This window comes from Moschus berezovskii, chromosome 7 (genome assembly GCF_049115385.1).
Source record: "Moschus berezovskii isolate FMDL1 chromosome 7, NW_MosBer_1.0, whole genome shotgun sequence".
NCBI lineage: Eukaryota > Metazoa > Chordata > Mammalia > Artiodactyla > Moschidae > Moschus > Moschus berezovskii.
Window position 1 is genome coordinate 82,246,785 of NC_142466.1, and position 17,309 is coordinate 82,264,093.

The 17,309-nt window shown below is 39.9% G+C and overlaps 1 protein-coding gene across 1 annotated transcript; it reads left to right on the top strand.

The window, feature by feature from the left end:
• The first annotated feature begins 4,841 nt into the window (after nucleotides 1–4,841).
• Nucleotides 4,842–14,408, top strand: DNAJA1 (DnaJ heat shock protein family (Hsp40) member A1). The gene is made up of 9 exons (XM_055427277.2): nucleotides 4,842–4,998; nucleotides 6,055–6,196; nucleotides 6,324–6,501; nucleotides 8,588–8,692; nucleotides 9,376–9,603; nucleotides 11,643–11,757; nucleotides 12,784–12,899; nucleotides 13,205–13,305; nucleotides 14,028–14,408. The coding sequence occupies exons 2-9, from the start codon at nucleotides 6,065–6,067 to the stop codon at nucleotides 14,244–14,246; spliced, it is 1,194 nt and encodes a 397-aa protein (XP_055283252.1). The 5' UTR covers nucleotides 4,842–4,998; nucleotides 6,055–6,064; the 3' UTR covers nucleotides 14,247–14,408.
• The last annotated feature ends 2,901 nt before the right edge of the window (nucleotides 14,409–17,309 follow it).

A 17,309-nucleotide genomic window follows, 5' to 3' on the forward strand; every position in this document is an offset into this window, starting at 1 on the left:
CAAAAAAAAATAAACTTTCCAACCCCTCTAGGCCTCACAGTCAGTTGAAACCTAAGTGTTGTAAGAAACTTAATTTAATTCATACAAGCATTTAAAATTGCATTTTAGCTAGAATTTACTTTCCATTTTGTGCTTTCTAATAAAATGTTTTTTTCCTTTTCAAAGAAAACAAGTATAGCAGTAATTCTACACACCCAAAACTCCCCTCATCTTTCCTCCCCTCCAACTCTGACCCCATCACAGTCTCCTCTTTCTCATCTTTTAGGTCTCCCCATCTCAGAAAGGGCGTCCCCAACCATCCTCTTGCTCAGGACAGAGAGCTGAAAGTCAGCCATGACTCCTTCTCCATCAACTTAGCATCCTGTCACCATGACCTGCAGATTCTACCTTTATATTTATATTTCCCTCTCTCTCCATTTTTACTATATAGACCTTACTTTTTTTTTTTTGCCTACACTGCACAGCTTGTAGGATCCTAGTTTCCCAACCAGGGATCGAACCTGTGCCCCCAGCATTAGCAGCATGGAGTCCTAACTACTAGACCACCAGGGAAATTCCAGCCTTACCAATTTTAATCTAATCTCTCATCATAAAAGCTTCCTATGAATCCATCCTCCAAATTAACATCCAAATGGTTGTTCTAAAATGTAAATATGATTAAATCATACGTAAAACAAAGTTGCTGTGACTAAAATATGACATTTATAGAGAGTTTAGCACAGTGCCTCAACAGGCACTCCCCCTGAAAAATTAGCTGTTAGATGTTATAACACCCTGTCCCTAAACTCTTCCAGTATCTCTCAAGAGCTTTCAAGAAAAAACTCTAGCGTAATTCTCAAGCCCTTATGAAACTGGCTCCTATCATGCCTCCAGTTATTTCCAGCTATCTCCATGGATACCTGTGATCTGGTGAGAGTTACAGAGTACACTACTGAAATAAATTATAATGGTAAGAAAGGAGACCAAAAGCTCATACAACTCATCTGTGATAGCAACAAAAAGCACCTTTAAGAAGAAATGATCAGGACCTGTTTTTTTTTTTAAGTATACAGCAATCAAAACAGTGTGGTATTGGTATAAAAATAGACATAGGGATCTCTGGAACAGAAAAAAGAGCCCAGAAATAAGTCCACACACCTACGGTCAATTAATCTTCGACAAAGGAGGCAACAATAGCAAAGGGGAAAAAGAGAATCTCTTAAGCAAGTGGTGCTGGGAAAGTTGGACAGCTGGGTGCAAATCACTGAAGTTACAACACACTTTCACACCATGCTCAAAAATAAACTCAAAAATTACTTAAAGACTTAAACATAAGATGTGGTACCATAAAACTCCTAGAAGAAAGCATAACATTCTCTGACATAAATCACACAAATATTTTCTTAGGGCAGTTTCCCAAAGCTATAGAAATAAAAACAAACAAATGGGACCTAATCAAACTTCCAAACTTTTACACAGAAAAGAAAACCATAAAAAGAAATAGACCTACAAAATGGGAAAAAATATTTGTGAGTGATGTGACTGACAAGGGCTTACTCTCAAAATAAATAAACAGCTCAAACAACTCAACAACAACAACAACAACAAAACAAACAACCCAATTGAAAAATGGGCAGAAGATGTTACTAGACATTTCTCCAAAGAAGACATATAAATGCCCAGTAGGCACATGAAAAGATGTTCAACATCACTAATAAATGCAAATCAAACTATAACAAGGGCTTCCCTGGTGGCTCAGTGGTAAAGAATCCACCTACCAATGCAGAAGACACAGTAAGATATCTTGTTTACAGAGAGGAAGATTCAACATTATGAACAAGTTAATTCTTTCCAAACTGACTGATATTTAAAAGCACTATAATCACAATCAAAATCACACTGGGATGTTAGGGGAATCTGCCAGAAATATTCCTAAGCTCATGGAGAAGAAAAAAATATTAAAAAATGCCAGGAAAATTGTAAAAAGGAGCAATGAGGGAAAAGAGGACTACCAGACACTAAAATGTATTTTAAGGAAATTTAGTACATGATAAAAATGGCATTTCACATGAATTAAGAGAAATGGAATATTAAAATAGACAAACCAGTTCACCATTTGGAGAAAAACAAAGTTCAGCTAATTACAAATAATCCTCAGTCCTTATATTAAAAGGACTTCCAGATGGAATAAAGATTTAAATATGAAAAATGAAACCATGAAAAGTACCAGAGGAAAACCTGGGAGAACATATTTACAAGGTTGGATTGGTGAAGGCTTTTAAACATAGGAAATGAAGGAGAAGTATGAGGGGGAAAAGCAGAGAGAAGAAAAGAAATGAGAAGGCAAAAAGAAAGAATTGAAACTTACCTACATAAAAATTAAATGCTTCAAGAAATTACCTGGCAGTCTAGTGGTTTGGACTTCACTCTTGCACTGAATAGGGCCTAGGTTCAAGCCCTGGTTGGGGAACTATGATCCTGCAAGCTGTATGGCATGGCAAAAAAGTTTAAAAACTTTACATGGTCAAAGTATATATAGGTACTAAGTCAAAAGCTACAAAAAAATAACTGCCACATATGACACATTAACACTACTATTCTTAATATAAAAGTGCTATCATATATCATTAAAACAATGGAGGGACACCACAGAAAAACCGTCAAATGACAAGAACAGACACGACAGAAGAAGAGTCAGTAAACATTTGAATATGCTAATCACAATAAACTGTGGAACATTCTGAAAGACATGGGAATACCAGACCACCTGACCTGCCTCTTGAGAAACCTGTATGCAGGTCAGGAAGCAACAGTTAGAACTGGTCATGGAACAACAGACTGGTTCCAAATAGGAAAAGGAGTACGTCAAGGTTGTATATTGTCACCCTGCTTATTTAACTTATATGCAGAGTACATCCGGAGAAGGCAATGGCAAGCCACTCCAGTACTCTTGCCTGGAAAATCCCATGGATGGAGGAGCCTGGTAGGCTGCAGTCCGTGGGGTCGCTAAGGGTTGGACAAGACTGAGCGACTTCACTTTCACTTTTCACTTTCACACATTGGAGAAGGAAATGGCAACCCACTCCAGTGTTCTTGCCTGGAGAATCCCAGGGACGGGGGGAGCCTGGTGGGCTTCCGTCTATGGGGTCACACAGAGTCGGACACGACTGAAGTGACTTAGCAGCAGCAGAGTACATCATGAGGAACGCTGGGCTGGAAGAAGCACCAACTGGAATCAAGATTGCCGGGAGAAATATCAATAACCTCAGATATGCAGATGACACCACCCTTATGAAAGAAAGTGAAGAGGAACTCAAAGACCTCTTGATGCAAGTTCAGTTGAGTTCAGTTCAGTTCAGTCGCTCAGTCGTGTCCGACTCTCCGCGACCCCATGCCAGGCCTCCCTGTCCATCACCAACTCCCGGAGTTCACTCAAACTCATGTCCACAGAGTCAGTGATGCCATCCAGCCATCTCATTCGCGGTCGTCCCCTTCTCCTCCCGCCCCCAACCTTTCCCAGCATCAGTCTTTTCCAGTGAGTCAACTCGTCGCATGAGGTGGCCAAAGTATTGGAGTTTCAGCTTTAGCATCAGTCCTGTCTATATTCAAGTGTCTGCAATTTCCTAAAAATATCATATTCTTTCACACCTTAACCTCAGCCTTCCCCTGCACTGCGTCCTTGCTGGGAACACTCCTTTCTTCACAACTCTACTGCGACTTCCCCACAGCTTCCTCCGTCCCATCAGCCCTCTCCCATGCTGACCTCTATCTTGGGGTTCCCCTACAGTTCGTTGACTTGCGTGTCTCCCTGCTGCTACTGCTGCTAAGTCGCTTCAGTCGTGTCCGACTCTGTGCGACCCCATAGACAGCAGCCCACTAGGCTCCTCTGTCCCTGGGATTCTCCAGGCAAGAACACTGGAGTGGGTTGCCATTGTCTTCTCCGTGCGTGTCTCCCTACTAACATCTAAAACGACATGAAGCGGGCTTTTTCAACTTTGCATCTCCATCTTCCTCGGTGCCAGGTCATTCCATGTTTGCTGTTGAAGCACAGAGCCCAATTTCCACTGTGTCCTGCGCTCAAGACTAGAAAGCCTCAAGGACTCATTTCAGGCTGTATTTCCAAATTCACAGACTGGTGGCACTTGCTAGTCATTCTTTTGTGTTACTGTGTCCTGGGCTAACCAAACCGGAGGAACGACAGGCCAGAAACTCCATGGCCCAAGGTTTGCACCATAGTATTGCAAACGTTTCCTCATTTAGTGCTGACTGAGCCCAACGTATGTTGAAAACATACCCCGATATATGAAAATAAAGTGTATACAGGGGTCTAGACTCGCACTAAGAGCTCTTCAACTTCGCCGTTTCGCAAATTACGAGGCCATAGACTGCGCGGCTGATCGCTCGGGGTCCCAAGCCCGTCCTGCTTAGCATTTCATGCCGGCGGTTTCCCAGAACCTCAAGGTTAAGAAACTAAGCCGGTTTGAGGGGAAAGAGACTAATGAGGCGCTGGCGGGGAGGCGGAGCAACACGGCTTTGTTCTGAGAGGTTCCATTGCAGCACACGGCCCCTACCCGGGGCCCTGTTCCCAAGTGTTGTGCGCTCTAGCCATCGGCGGCGGCCCCACTGATCTGGGAATCCCGAGCTGACACAGAATTGCAGCGCTCCCGGGCAATCCCCGCTCCCGGGCAATCCCGGATCCCGCGGGCCCACTAGCTGGAAGAAGGGGATCCAGAAAGTTCCACGAGCGTTGCGAACCCAGGCTTGCGCCCATCCCCTCCCCGCCCGAGCTCCCCCCCCGCGCCGTTGCCCAGGTAACCGCGGGGCGGTGGCAGCGGCGGGAGGGGCGGAACTTCCGGCGGGTGACGCGCCTGGGCTCGGCTACAAAAGGAGACTGCTGCGGTGCGCCGGCCGGAACTTTCCAGAACGCTCGGTGAAAGGCGGAGGAGCGGCGGCTGCCCGAGCTGCGCACAGCAACCCGCTCCTTCCCGCTCCCCCACACCGGCATCGGCCCGCTCACCGGTGAGTTTCAGCCCTCGCGCGTTCCCTCGTCCCAAGCCTGGCGCCACAGGCGGCGCCGGGAAGCTCGATAGAGCCGCGGTCGGGAGGCGGTTGGCTCCGCGTGGGCGGGAGGGTTGTCGGCTCCTGTATGCTCGAGTCCCCCTTCTCAAGGGCTGGGGGCGGGGTGCCCCGGCAACCCTTGCCGGAGCGCAGCGAGTGGGCCCGAGACCTTTCCTGAAGCCTTTTCCACCCCTCCTTGAGGTTTCCGAGGATCTGCCGCCTCCGGCTTCCCCTCAGCCGGCGCTCGCTGTGGGGTGGGGGGGAGTGGGGGGGGGGCGACCCTGCGCGCACGCGCGAAAGGACCCATGGGGCGAGGGGCTGCGGGAGGAGCCGGGCGGAGGCTGCGGCTTTCGTTTCTCTGGTCTCTCCTCCTCCTCTTTGTTGAGTGCTGGGTTTCTCCCACCCCTTCCATCCCGGAAGGGGAAAGGAAGGAAACCGTAACGGTCGGCCCTGAATGCAAGGGAAAACCTAACAACGTGTAAACTATGCTGGCTTATGGGGGCGAGAGGGGTTCGGTCAAAACAGAGGAGCTACTCTTTTCTGTGATTGAGAAAGAGACCGAGCGGGGAGGGGAGCTGGTGTTCTTTACCAGTTTCGTAAAACACTACCCCCCGCTTTGTGCCCAAGTGTTTTTTCTTGGAAATGTATGATTTATTAGGTTTACCAAAGAGAATAATAGTGGACTGAACCTGTTAATGCCCCTTTTCTGTACTGCCCTCTCTCGCTACTTGGGAAGGGAAACAGAATCCAGATAGTAGTCGAGTTTAGTATGGACTCTTCCAGGTGGAAACCAGCACTACAGGAGGTTTTTGAATTATTCCCTGATAATTGTTAGGTTATATTTAATCTGTTAGGATTTACCGGTGAGTTACCAAAGGAATTGTTACTTTCTCTGTGAAACTTAAGGAAGGTGGTGGTCTTACCAGATTTGTCAGAGAACAGACTTCTCTGCCTGAACTCTTTGATTTTATTAATTAAGAGTTGAAAGTCGGTTAAAATTGAGCTTTCTTGTTTTAGGCTGTAGAAAATGGTGAAGGAAACCACTTACTATGATGTTTTGGGAGTCAAACCCAATGCCACCCAAGAAGAATTGAAAAAGGCTTACAGGAAACTGGCCTTGAAGTACCACCCTGATAAGAATCCAAATGAAGGCGAGAAGGTAAGTAGTACACCCATAACATAGTTGAATCCTTCTTGTCAGGTGTATAGTATTTCAATTACAGCGTGAAATTATGTGTAATATAGTAGCTGTCCTTTTTGAGTGAAATTTATCCCCTTTTTCTCAGTTTAAACAGATTTCTCAAGCTTACGAAGTGCTCTCTGATGCAAAGAAAAGGGAATTATATGACAAAGGAGGAGAACAGGCAATTAAAGAAGGTGGAGCAGGTGGTGGTTTTGGCTCCCCCATGGACATCTTTGATATGTTTTTCGGAGGAGGAGGCAGGATGCAGAGAGAGAGGAGAGGTAAGAATAATCTAGTCTACATGTAGCAAACTAAAGTTAGCCCTTTTAGTTAAAGCAGATTCTTGAGAATTCAACTATTAAACGCTTGTTTACTTGTTAGTATAATGTACACTAACTTATGGTAATAGTTTTTTTAAATGAGTATTGATGAAACTAAAAATAACTAAGCCAGTCAAGTACTAAAAAGTGTATCTAAAGTTGTTGGGAGTATATACGGCTTCATGAAGTATAAGAACATAATTTTCAAAACCTTTTTCACAGATATTATTTGATCCTCAACCCCAGTGGGAAGTGCAGTGGTTTTATTCTGTCGAAAGTAAATTATGTGTCAGAATTCTAAATTTTTATCAAGGTCATATATAGCCATGCATCAGTCTTCACTGGAACACAGGTTCATTGCCTCCAAATGGCCTGCTGTCTGTTTAATCTTTCTTCAGTTTTATTACATCAGAATACGTCCCTTTAACATGTGATTTCTGGACTGTAGAAATACTGCTCATAGCAGTACAGTGTTCTGGTCAGAGTTCATCTTACTCTGTTCCCACTGTGGTTTATACAAACAAACTAATGTGTAGAGCCATTCTAGAAGGAATGGGCAGGCTATTAAATTTTCTTCTTTGAGTGATTTTGTATTCAGAAAGATTGTGAATTGTGTGTGTGTTTTTAATGCTGCACAGGGTGTTAGTTGCAGCATGAAGGATCTTTTTTAGTTGTGGCTTGTAGGATCTAGTTTTGCTGATCAGTGATCAAACCCAGGCCCCCTGCATTGGGAGCACGGAATCTTGGCCTCTGGACTACCAGAGAAGTCTCATGACTGGACATTGTTATTCAGATTTTCTTAAAAGGGGTATGTTTTAGTATTTTTTTAAGAAATTTAAACAGTTGCCAATCAAAGTCAATTGGCGAACTACTACATGTCTAAATTGATGAAAGGTCATTTTCTGTAGTATGATATTGAAAAAAATTTGCTTAAATTTCAGAAGTTTTATTCCTTCCCTGTACTTTAAAGCCTATAAATCACTGAAGAAGGGCAGCTTTTAGCATGGCAGAACCAATTATATGGAATTTGTGAAACAGAAACAAAAGGTGGGTCCAGGAGCAGAAGATTATAGTTAATGGTACTTCACTTTTGATTGGAAACTAAAAATGTTCATTATACATATTGTGGAGATAGTTCAAGATCTTCTTTAACTTAACCGAAAGATAGTATTTCCTGGTGGATAAAGTCATTGTGAAAGAATCACTAGCTAGGAACTTATTAACTATTGACAGGTCGCTACATTTAGGTAGCCTCTGTTCTTACATAATCTCCACCTTCCACTTCCCATATGCCACTCCTTTGTAGCTCCTAGCAATATAAAATTTAGATTTCTTCAAAGAAAAATGAAAATTCAGTTATTTAGTTTGTAATAGCCATATTTACATGCTCAGTAACCATGAGTGACTACTGGCTATTGTATTGGCTAGCACAGGGTATAAAACTTCTCCCTTACTGCAGAAAGTTCTGTTGGAAAGCACTGTGGTAAAGAATGAGAAATCTAGCCTTTACACAGTCAGCTCAGCAGTAAATGTGCTATTCCTACTTCAAGGAATTGATATTCTTTGGAGACTGAATAATTATATCGGCTTCCTGGCCAAACTTGATTAGTTTTTGGAACTTTAGTGCGCTGAAGAGTTTTTGGATGATGTAATTGGTCATGTCACTCAATATAATACATGAGTCAAGGAATATACTAGGACAGAAAAACAGTTTGGGTTAAACTATTGTGAAACGTGTCTATTCAAATAACGTGAGTTTTTTCAAGTGATTTTTGCAGTTAATGTTTTTGGTTGCCATAAATGTAGGAGGGCCCCAACTATATCCATATGTGTTACTTAATCTCACCTGATTTTCCTTATTTGAAGTTACACCACAGTTAGATTATATGTGAACCCATAAGGCTCACCTTTCGTTTACTGTTTTTATAGTGCATTGAAAACAGGATGCAGCTTTCTAAAATTTTACTTATTTTTGGCTGTGCTGGGTCTTCGTTGCTGCAAGGGCTATTTGCTAGTAGTATTTTAAATGAGGAATGTTTTGTTATAGGTAAAAACGTTGTGCATCAACTTACAGTAACTTTAGAAGATTTATATAATGGTGCAACAAGAAAACTAGCTCTGCAAAAGAATGTGATTTGTGACAAATGTGAAGGTATGTCTTAACATTCATAGTTCAAAATGGAACTGAAACCTTTCTGGATATATAAAACTGGCAGATACTGCACTGTACAAATATGCAAACCACCTGAACCTCTTTCAGAAATAACAGCAAATTATCAGCACTTTCATCTTTGTGTTTTGCATGCAGGGTGGAATTGATGTAATTTGGTGTCTTTCTACTCAATTTTGTTCAGAAATGAGTACTTCTTATCCCCTGTAGAACTTGAGGCACTCCAGTGGCTTCATAATCTTAGCAATATTCTCTTTTGGGGGTAGTCAACTGTGAAATTATTGGCTGTGATGTGAATCTTTAGGTTTTTTTTTTTTTTTTAATAAATACAAGTTATTTTTTGAAAATGCAATGTTTTCTAATGAAAGGAAACTAAAATGTTCTCATTTCACAGTTGAAGTACTCTTAAGAATTGTGCTTTGGGAGCATATGTTTAAAATCCAAAATACTGAAATAGTTCATTGAGAAAAATAGCAGTCAGGATGTTTATAATGATAAGCTGATGTGGCGATATTTTATCAAAAAGCCTGAATTGTAGTTTTTTAAAGCAGCATTCCATCAGCCTTTGACAGTATTAATGAAGTGGCGTGTTCAGGGACTATCTCACAAGAGCATTAATCACTATGTCCAACACTAAATTCAAACATTCTTTTTAAACTGTTTAGGCCGAGGTGGTAAGAAAGGAGCGGTAGAATGCTGTCCCAATTGCCGAGGTACTGGAATGCAAATAAGAATTCATCAGATAGGACCTGGAATGGTTCAGCAAATTCAGTCTGTCTGCATGGAGTGCCAGGGCCATGGGGAACGGATCAGTCCTAAAGATAGATGTAAAAGCTGCAACGGAAGGAAGATAGTTCGAGAAAAGAAAATTTTAGAAGTTCATATTGACAAAGGTGAGTTCTGAGCCACTTTTCTATTTTGATTAATTATATTAATTCTTCATTTTGTATTTGCTTAAAACTATCATTGGGGATAGTTTCTTATGAACTGTTGGGGTAAAGAATAGGTGTGTTTTTGATTTACTAATTTGTAAGAATTTAGACTATGAGTATTTCTAATGATTTCTACAGATTAGGTAAACATACCTGTTTCTGCCTCTTGGGTTATAACCTAAAATTTTCTTTAAATACTCTTAGGATTTACTTTTTAAATTTTGCCTATTCCTTAATTTTGTCAGTTTATTTAAAAATCCTTTAAAATGTATTATAGCAGTACATATTCATTGTAGAAATTTAGAAGCGTGTATACAGCCCCAGAGTAAATTGTGCTGTGCTTACTATGAAATAAGTACATCCAACGTGGATGGATCCTTCAGACTTGGCTATTTTTAAATGAAACTATTATTACATGTAATATATACATTAATTTAGGCCCCTGCAATTGTAGTCTCCCATGTGACTTAGTACTTCTCTTCCTCGATTTTTTTTTTCTCCTTAACTGGTCCATGTTTGGTAGGGTTTAAATGTCTCCCTGTCTGGTAAAATCCCCTTCATGATACCAACGATAAGTACTCACACTTGGCTATACCCCCCCAGCCCTCACCTCATGCCACACTATATGTGGGATCTGAGTTCCTCCTTTGCACCCCCTGCAGTGAAAGAGCAGAGTCTTAACCACTGAACTGCCAGAAACCCCTCCCGGTAATCTTAACCTTGTTGGAACAACCAGTAAAACTTAGATCTGAGTTTTAATTGCTTCACTAGTGTAGCAAGACAGTTACTTTGCCTCATGCTGCTATTGCTGCTAAGTCACTTCAGTCATGTCCGACTCTCACAGACGGCAGCCCACCAGTCTCCTCTGTTCGCGGGATTCTCCAGGCAAGAATACTGGAGTGCGTTGTCATTTCCTTCTCCATTTGCATCACGAATGACATGTTTATTTTTGTCAGTGTGTAATGCTGATATTTTAGTGTAAGTCCATCTCTTTGTAGAAGTACATACTAAAGTATTTGGGTTAATTTGTTTGTCTGGATTTTGCTTGAAGAATATGTAAGAAATGTGGGTGGAAAAGTGTAATACATGAAATCGTCATGAAGTGGTAATTATGGATCTAGATTGATGTTATATAGGGATTTGTTCTACTGTTGGCCACTTTGTATATGTTTAATACTTTCCATGATAGAAACTAAAACAAAGTTGCTCTTGGGTGAACTCAGTGATCTTTGGTTCAGGAAATCCAGAGCTATTGCTGCGGTGTAAATGATCGGCAAACACATGAGTTCTTTGTAAAGGTGTTAGCTACCTAAGCTCTTAATGAACTTAATTAAGCCAGAGGGAAGAAATCTCAGTAAATATGTTGACCTTTAAGAAATGTTTGCTTATTCGAAAAACTTTTCTATTCTTGACTCTATTATGGACACTAACCACATGGTCTGAAAGTATCTAAAAAGGATTTAAAAAATTATCCTTTTTTAAAATCATTCAACGAAAATAGTATGGATTTAAAAAAATTTTCAGTTTCATATTACTTCTAATACTATAAAGGGAAGAAAGTCTGACTTATGCTTGTTACATATAGTAGAAATAATTTGACTGATTTTTAAAATAATGAAACTGAAATAGTAAAGCATTTATGGTTACATTTGCCAGTCACTGATTGGCGCCAGCATAGACCTTTTTCTTTAGTCCTCACAAGAACTGTGATGGAGAGGTAGGTCTCTGTGGGAAAGCTGATGCTTAGGAAGGTTATGCAACTTGCTTCCCCAGGGTAATCCTGCCTAGTAATAAATAGCAGTTCTGAGATTTGAGGCTTGATTTGTTTGCCTCTAGAATTTGTGTTCTCCATTATGATCACTTTCTTTAGTAAGAAGTTGGATTGATCTAAGCATGTGTGCATTTTTGGTAAATTCTCTGCAATTTGAGCATCCACAGAGACTTACTTACACACTGACCTTAGTTAGATGTTGAGTGTAAAATTAGCCTTTTGTTCTTAGGCATGAAAGATGGCCAGAAGATAACATTCCATGGTGAAGGAGACCAAGAACCAGGACTGGAGCCAGGAGATATTATCATTGTTTTAGATCAGAAGGACCATGCTGTTTTTACTCGGTAAAAATTTATAAAATACTCAAACTGACATTTTGCCTATTTGGGTTTTTTTTTTCCCTCTAATTTGAATGAGCTTTTCATTAGGTTTAGAACACTGTTTTTGGAAATAACCTAGAAAAGTATAGCAGAAGAATGAGGCTATGTATATCTTTTATAAACGATTGTTAAGTCATTAATGTTTCAAAGAATCAGATTCTGTTTTTGTGTCTAAACTTACATAAATTGTTGCCTGATCTGGTTTTTGAAGGATATGCTTAATTTAAAAATGTGTTGTATAAGTAGGTGGATTAGGGAACACATCCCATGACAAAATTTAGCTCCCAGTTTTTTTAATAAATTTTTTTCAAAACTAATTTTGAAATATGTGCCTTAAAGCTTTCACCAATTTCTTCATTTCCTGAGTTCATGATAAGCTTGGTTGCAACATTTGACTGGAATAGGAAGGACTACAGTAGCTATTGGGAGTGACATCTTAAAAGAACAGGTTTTGAATTAATAGTGTCTCAACAGTAATGGGAAATGCTGTCAAGCTCAGAATTGTGATGCTCTCATTTGAGGTGAATACTCAGTATTTCTGGAGAGTGATCTGTGTGATGAAAAGATACTACTAATATGAATTGGAAAAGAAAACAAGCACGAGGAGGAGGAAATGTACTGTTATAAAAGGTTGAGTTCACAATGTGCCAGGCACTATATTAATTCATGTACATCAATAAAGAAGATCTTACTGGTCCCTTGAAATTGGCCATGTCCCCTTTTCATAGACCCTGACTTATCTAGGACCCAGTCTGAGATGTGTTCCACTGCCTAGAATGTGTGGAGGGATTCTGAAGCTTGTCCAGGAAACTCTGCTGGCAGGTTCCATGTATTTGCTGTTCCCTGTTCTCAGCTCATTTTAAAAATGAGGAAGAAAGGGCATCTTTTGAAATATACCATTTGTTTCTAAAAACAAAATTGCCTATGTTGGTACTTGGAATCATTAGTGGTTTGAAAGCCCTAAGCATATGCTATATTTTCATTGTACAGACGAGGAGAAGACCTTTTCATGTGTATGGACATACAGCTGGTTGAGGCGTTGTGTGGCTTCCAGAAGCCAATATCTACTCTTGACAACCGAACCATAGTCATCACTTCTCATCCAGGTATGATAACTAGATAAGTGCTTCTTTATATTCTGGTCTTCATTGCTAGTAGCTAGTACGGGCATAGAGGAAAGTGGCATTTCAATATTGCTCAGAACATAACCATCCTTGAGCTGAGCTGAAATTGTGCATTCTTGACTCTTACTGTGAGCCCCTAGAAAACCTACAAATCAAATTTATAGAAACCAGGATTGTTTCACATAAATGTATTCCTGTCAGTGAGCTAGGATGTTCCTCTGTTCTTTATTTCCCCTGCCTCATAAAAATGTGATTGTATTTAAGGAGTTTGGCTTTAATGTTTTTAGGTCAGATTGTCAAGCATGGAGATATCAAGTGTGTGCTAAATGAAGGCATGCCAATTTATCGTAGGCCATATGAAAAGGGTCGCCTAATCATTGAATTTAAGGTAAGCTTAGAAAGTACTTCAGAAATATTTGAGAATGATTAGCTTATAGAAACTTACAAAATTAAAATTTTGTAAGTTTCTGAATTGCCAGAAGTGCCAAGTTTATTCTCCCTTGTCTAGATCTAATATTACTCCTGTCATGTTGAACATTCTTTGTATCAAATTGATTTGTTTGCATCACTGTGGCAGGGAAGGGGATGCATGGCAAGTGGGTATTTTACTAATGAAGGGCTATTACTAGTATCTTTAAAGTACAACAGAAGCATGTTAGCTAGTGTGGATTTCAGGCAAAATACTGTAATGCTCTGGTTCTTAAAGCAATTCAACCGTTTCCCTTAACCTTAAATTGAGTCACCTCAGACCCACAAATTTAACATTTTAAAAATTGCTTTCTGATTAAGAATAGCTTTCTTTAAATATCCATTAAGAAGGGTTAGAATGTGTTTTAGGCTGGGTTCTGTTAAAATGTATTTGCTGAAGTGATCATTACAGTGCAGTTACTATTGAGTAGGATTTTTTTAAGACTTTACCTTGAATTCTGGTTCAGAACACTAGATGATACATGTCTTCTTAAACCATTTGTTCTAACCAACCTGGGATTGGCTGATTTACCAAATAATTGTGTGGTTACAAGTGTGTTTTCTGGGGAAAATGGGTCAATGGTAATTTGTCTAAGGAGGGATGAAATAAATCATTTAAACGGTAAAAATTTCATTTTATAGGTAAATTTTCCTGAGAATGGTTTTCTCTCTCCTGATAAACTCTCTTTGCTGGAAAAACTTCTGCCTGAGAGGAAGGAAGTAGAAGAGACTGATGAAATGGACCAGGTAGAATTAGTGGACTTTGATCCAAATCAGGAAAGACGGCGCCATTACAATGGAGAAGCATATGAGGATGATGAACATCATCCTCGGGGTGGTGTTCAGTGTCAGACCTCTTAGTAGGGCCTGTGAATAACACTCACTGCTGGTGTTTTATTTGCAGTAGTGATTGAGTGAAGGACTATAATCATAATATGCTCACTACTTGCTTTTGTTTTAATATTCAACTATAGTAGTGTTTAAAAGTTAAATGAAGAATAAACTCGAATATAAAAGCTCTGACTTTGCCCTGTATGTATGATGACTTCAGTGTGCAAGATAAGTTTAATACTTGTAAAAACGACTTTAAAAAATTTCCCCTAGCATTTGTTAGGCCATACTTTGTAATTGATTTCAGCTATGTATATTGAATAGCTTAGACTGAAATGCTAGGTATGTGTATTGACTTCAGTGTATGACCCTTAATTGTTAAGCTATGAAATTAAAACTGTGTTTAACTGGCAGTCAGACAAAGAAGTTAATGTAGAGAAGTGTTGGTCTGTATAGCTGTAGTAAGTGGGATTCATTGTGATGCTTCTGCATTTATTCTATTGCCTCAACTGTTAACTTGAAGATGGCATGCTGTGTAATTTAATTTAGCCTGTGGTATCAGTGATAGAAATGATACCTTTGTAAAGAAGGGGTTTATCATAACACGCTGCTTCTTGAGGGCTTGCACTTGTAGAATTGCATTCCCTTCTTGTGCTGTGCCATCTTTTATTAATATATAGCTATTGGTCCTGGTTACTTTTTTTGCCGCCCGCCCTTGGACCACAGTAAGCCTTAGAGTAGTGACTTCTGGAGCAGGGAAACTTAGAGGTTAGAGTGATGAGACTTTTACATGGAGAAGTAATATGCATGTATGAGATAGGAAGGTGTTTTTGTAGGTATGTTACAGGCTTACTTTAAACCATTTAACTTATGCTCCAGAGTAACTGTAATTTAATGTTGGTAGTATAGCAAATTATGATGAATAGCTTTAATTGTATGTTTAAAGTCATATGTTCACAAGCTTAAATCTGATATCAGAATTTAAGCAATTCTTGAAATGTATGAATGTCTCTTTAATATACTGATTACAAAGCATGTCCAGTGTGTCACCACAGGCTTTTTTTTCCCAGGTTAAAGCATTGGCTTTTCACTAGTTAAGATTACTAGTTTCATTTAACTAAAGTGAATAACACCAAAAAAGTACTATTTAACCATTGTTTAAGACTAAACAAGGGTGGGGAGTGAAAGTGCAGGGATGAGTAATGAGCAACAAATGGGATGGGGGCTTAAAATTTTTTGCAAACACTGAAGTGGAATGTGGGTTTTTGCTTGTTCTACTGATTCTGTGTCTCTTGTAATCAGGAGCCTTAAACAGTTCTAACGTGGACGTGTATTCCACAACCTAACATCCCCTTACAACACTTGAGTTAAAATGGAAACAAGGGAGAATATGAAGAAATGAGAACCCTGTACCTTGTTGGTGCTTCAGCATCAGTCCTGAACATTCTATTAGAGGGACTGATGCTGAAGTTCTAATACTTGGGCCACCAAGAACCGACTCATTGGAAAAGACCCTGATGCTGGTGTTTTAACAGGTGAATGAACAAAATGTGTTATATATGTATTTGTGACAGAAAGGCCTTACATTTATATGAACTACTTAGGCAAATTCATAGCGCACAGATTACCAAGGGCTGGGAGGAATGGAAACTTAGTTTGAAAACAATAATGGTTGCACAACAGTTAATAAGTAGCACTACTATTGAATTATATATACTCAAAAATGGTTGAGTAAGCTTTTACTTTTGTTTGACCACAGTAAAAAATCTTTAGACATCACTAGAAGAAAACAGTAATAAACTGGAGAGGCAGAAACTGACAGGTTTGTAGTCTGTAAGAACAAAAACACGAAAAGTTAGTTTTTTAACTCTAGCCAAGGTTATCAAAGAAATAGTGCATTCACAGAAGTGTAGCTCCCTGGCCCCAGCCCTAATGCCTCCTTAATAATGCTCCCCCTGTCCATTCATACTTGCAGGGAATAAAAAGCTAATTTTATGTCCCATGAGGGTCTTAGTAGATTGAACATGGTGACAAATCTTGTTAAGTTAGCATCAGATTTTTTTGTGTGTGTAATACTGGCTCTCAACCTTGGCCACAAGTTACCTTGGAAGCTTTAAAACATGTGTCTCAGGTATTTTGGTGTAGTTGAGCTGTGTGTAGCCTCAGCAACCAGGATGGTTATATATACAGCCAAGGCTGTACACCACCACCATGGGGATATAGTTATATTAAATCACCAGAACAGTAATACCATTGTTGGAATTGCTGTGTGGAGGGTCAAAGAATGGCAGCCCTTGCTATAGCAACTCTGTTCCAGACTGAGGGAGCTTCCTATCTTCAACATACTGGTAGTTTCCTGTTTTGAAATAATGTGGGAAAAGGAAGCATAGGTCCTAAAGGCACAGTGAGTAAAAAATGGTTGAGCAAAGTACAGCAATGATGTTGGTTTTCCAAGGGTATCACTTCACTTGATTATCTCAGCCACCGTCAAAGACCAACAGAACAAGGATTGAAACACCTTAAAGATGATGAAAGGGACCCCTGGTCTACTTACTGGTTCTCAAGTTTGTACATGCTTGCTGAACCCCACTGCTATACTTGGATGCTCTTTCTACTCCTCTCACCGCCTGTTGTTCAGTTTAGAGAATTCTTAACCAAATGTGGAGAAACACCCATGGATTCTTTGCCTCTATCCAAACCATAAAATGGAAGAAAATGACACTTTTTAAAGTGTGTGAGCTCTAGGAGTAAGTATAAAACCACTGGCAACCTGTTTCTTCACTTGTATCATGGGACTCAATAGGCTGGAGCTCATAAAGCAGTTCTGAGAAACAACACTGCTCACATAGAAAGGACTCAGTAAATACGGCTAGTGGTAGAAATACAAGCTGAAAAATAACTAGTTAACACAACGCTGAATTATACCCAAGGCTCAGGGAAAAAAAAACTGCTGTGAAAATACTAGGTCATTAAATGTTTTCCAGAGTCATTAATGCAACAGTTGAGTGAGAGATGGAACAACTCATGGAGTTAACTTTTTGGGGGCAGGGCTTAACCTGAATGCCATATATTTCCAGTTTCTGGCTTCCGGAA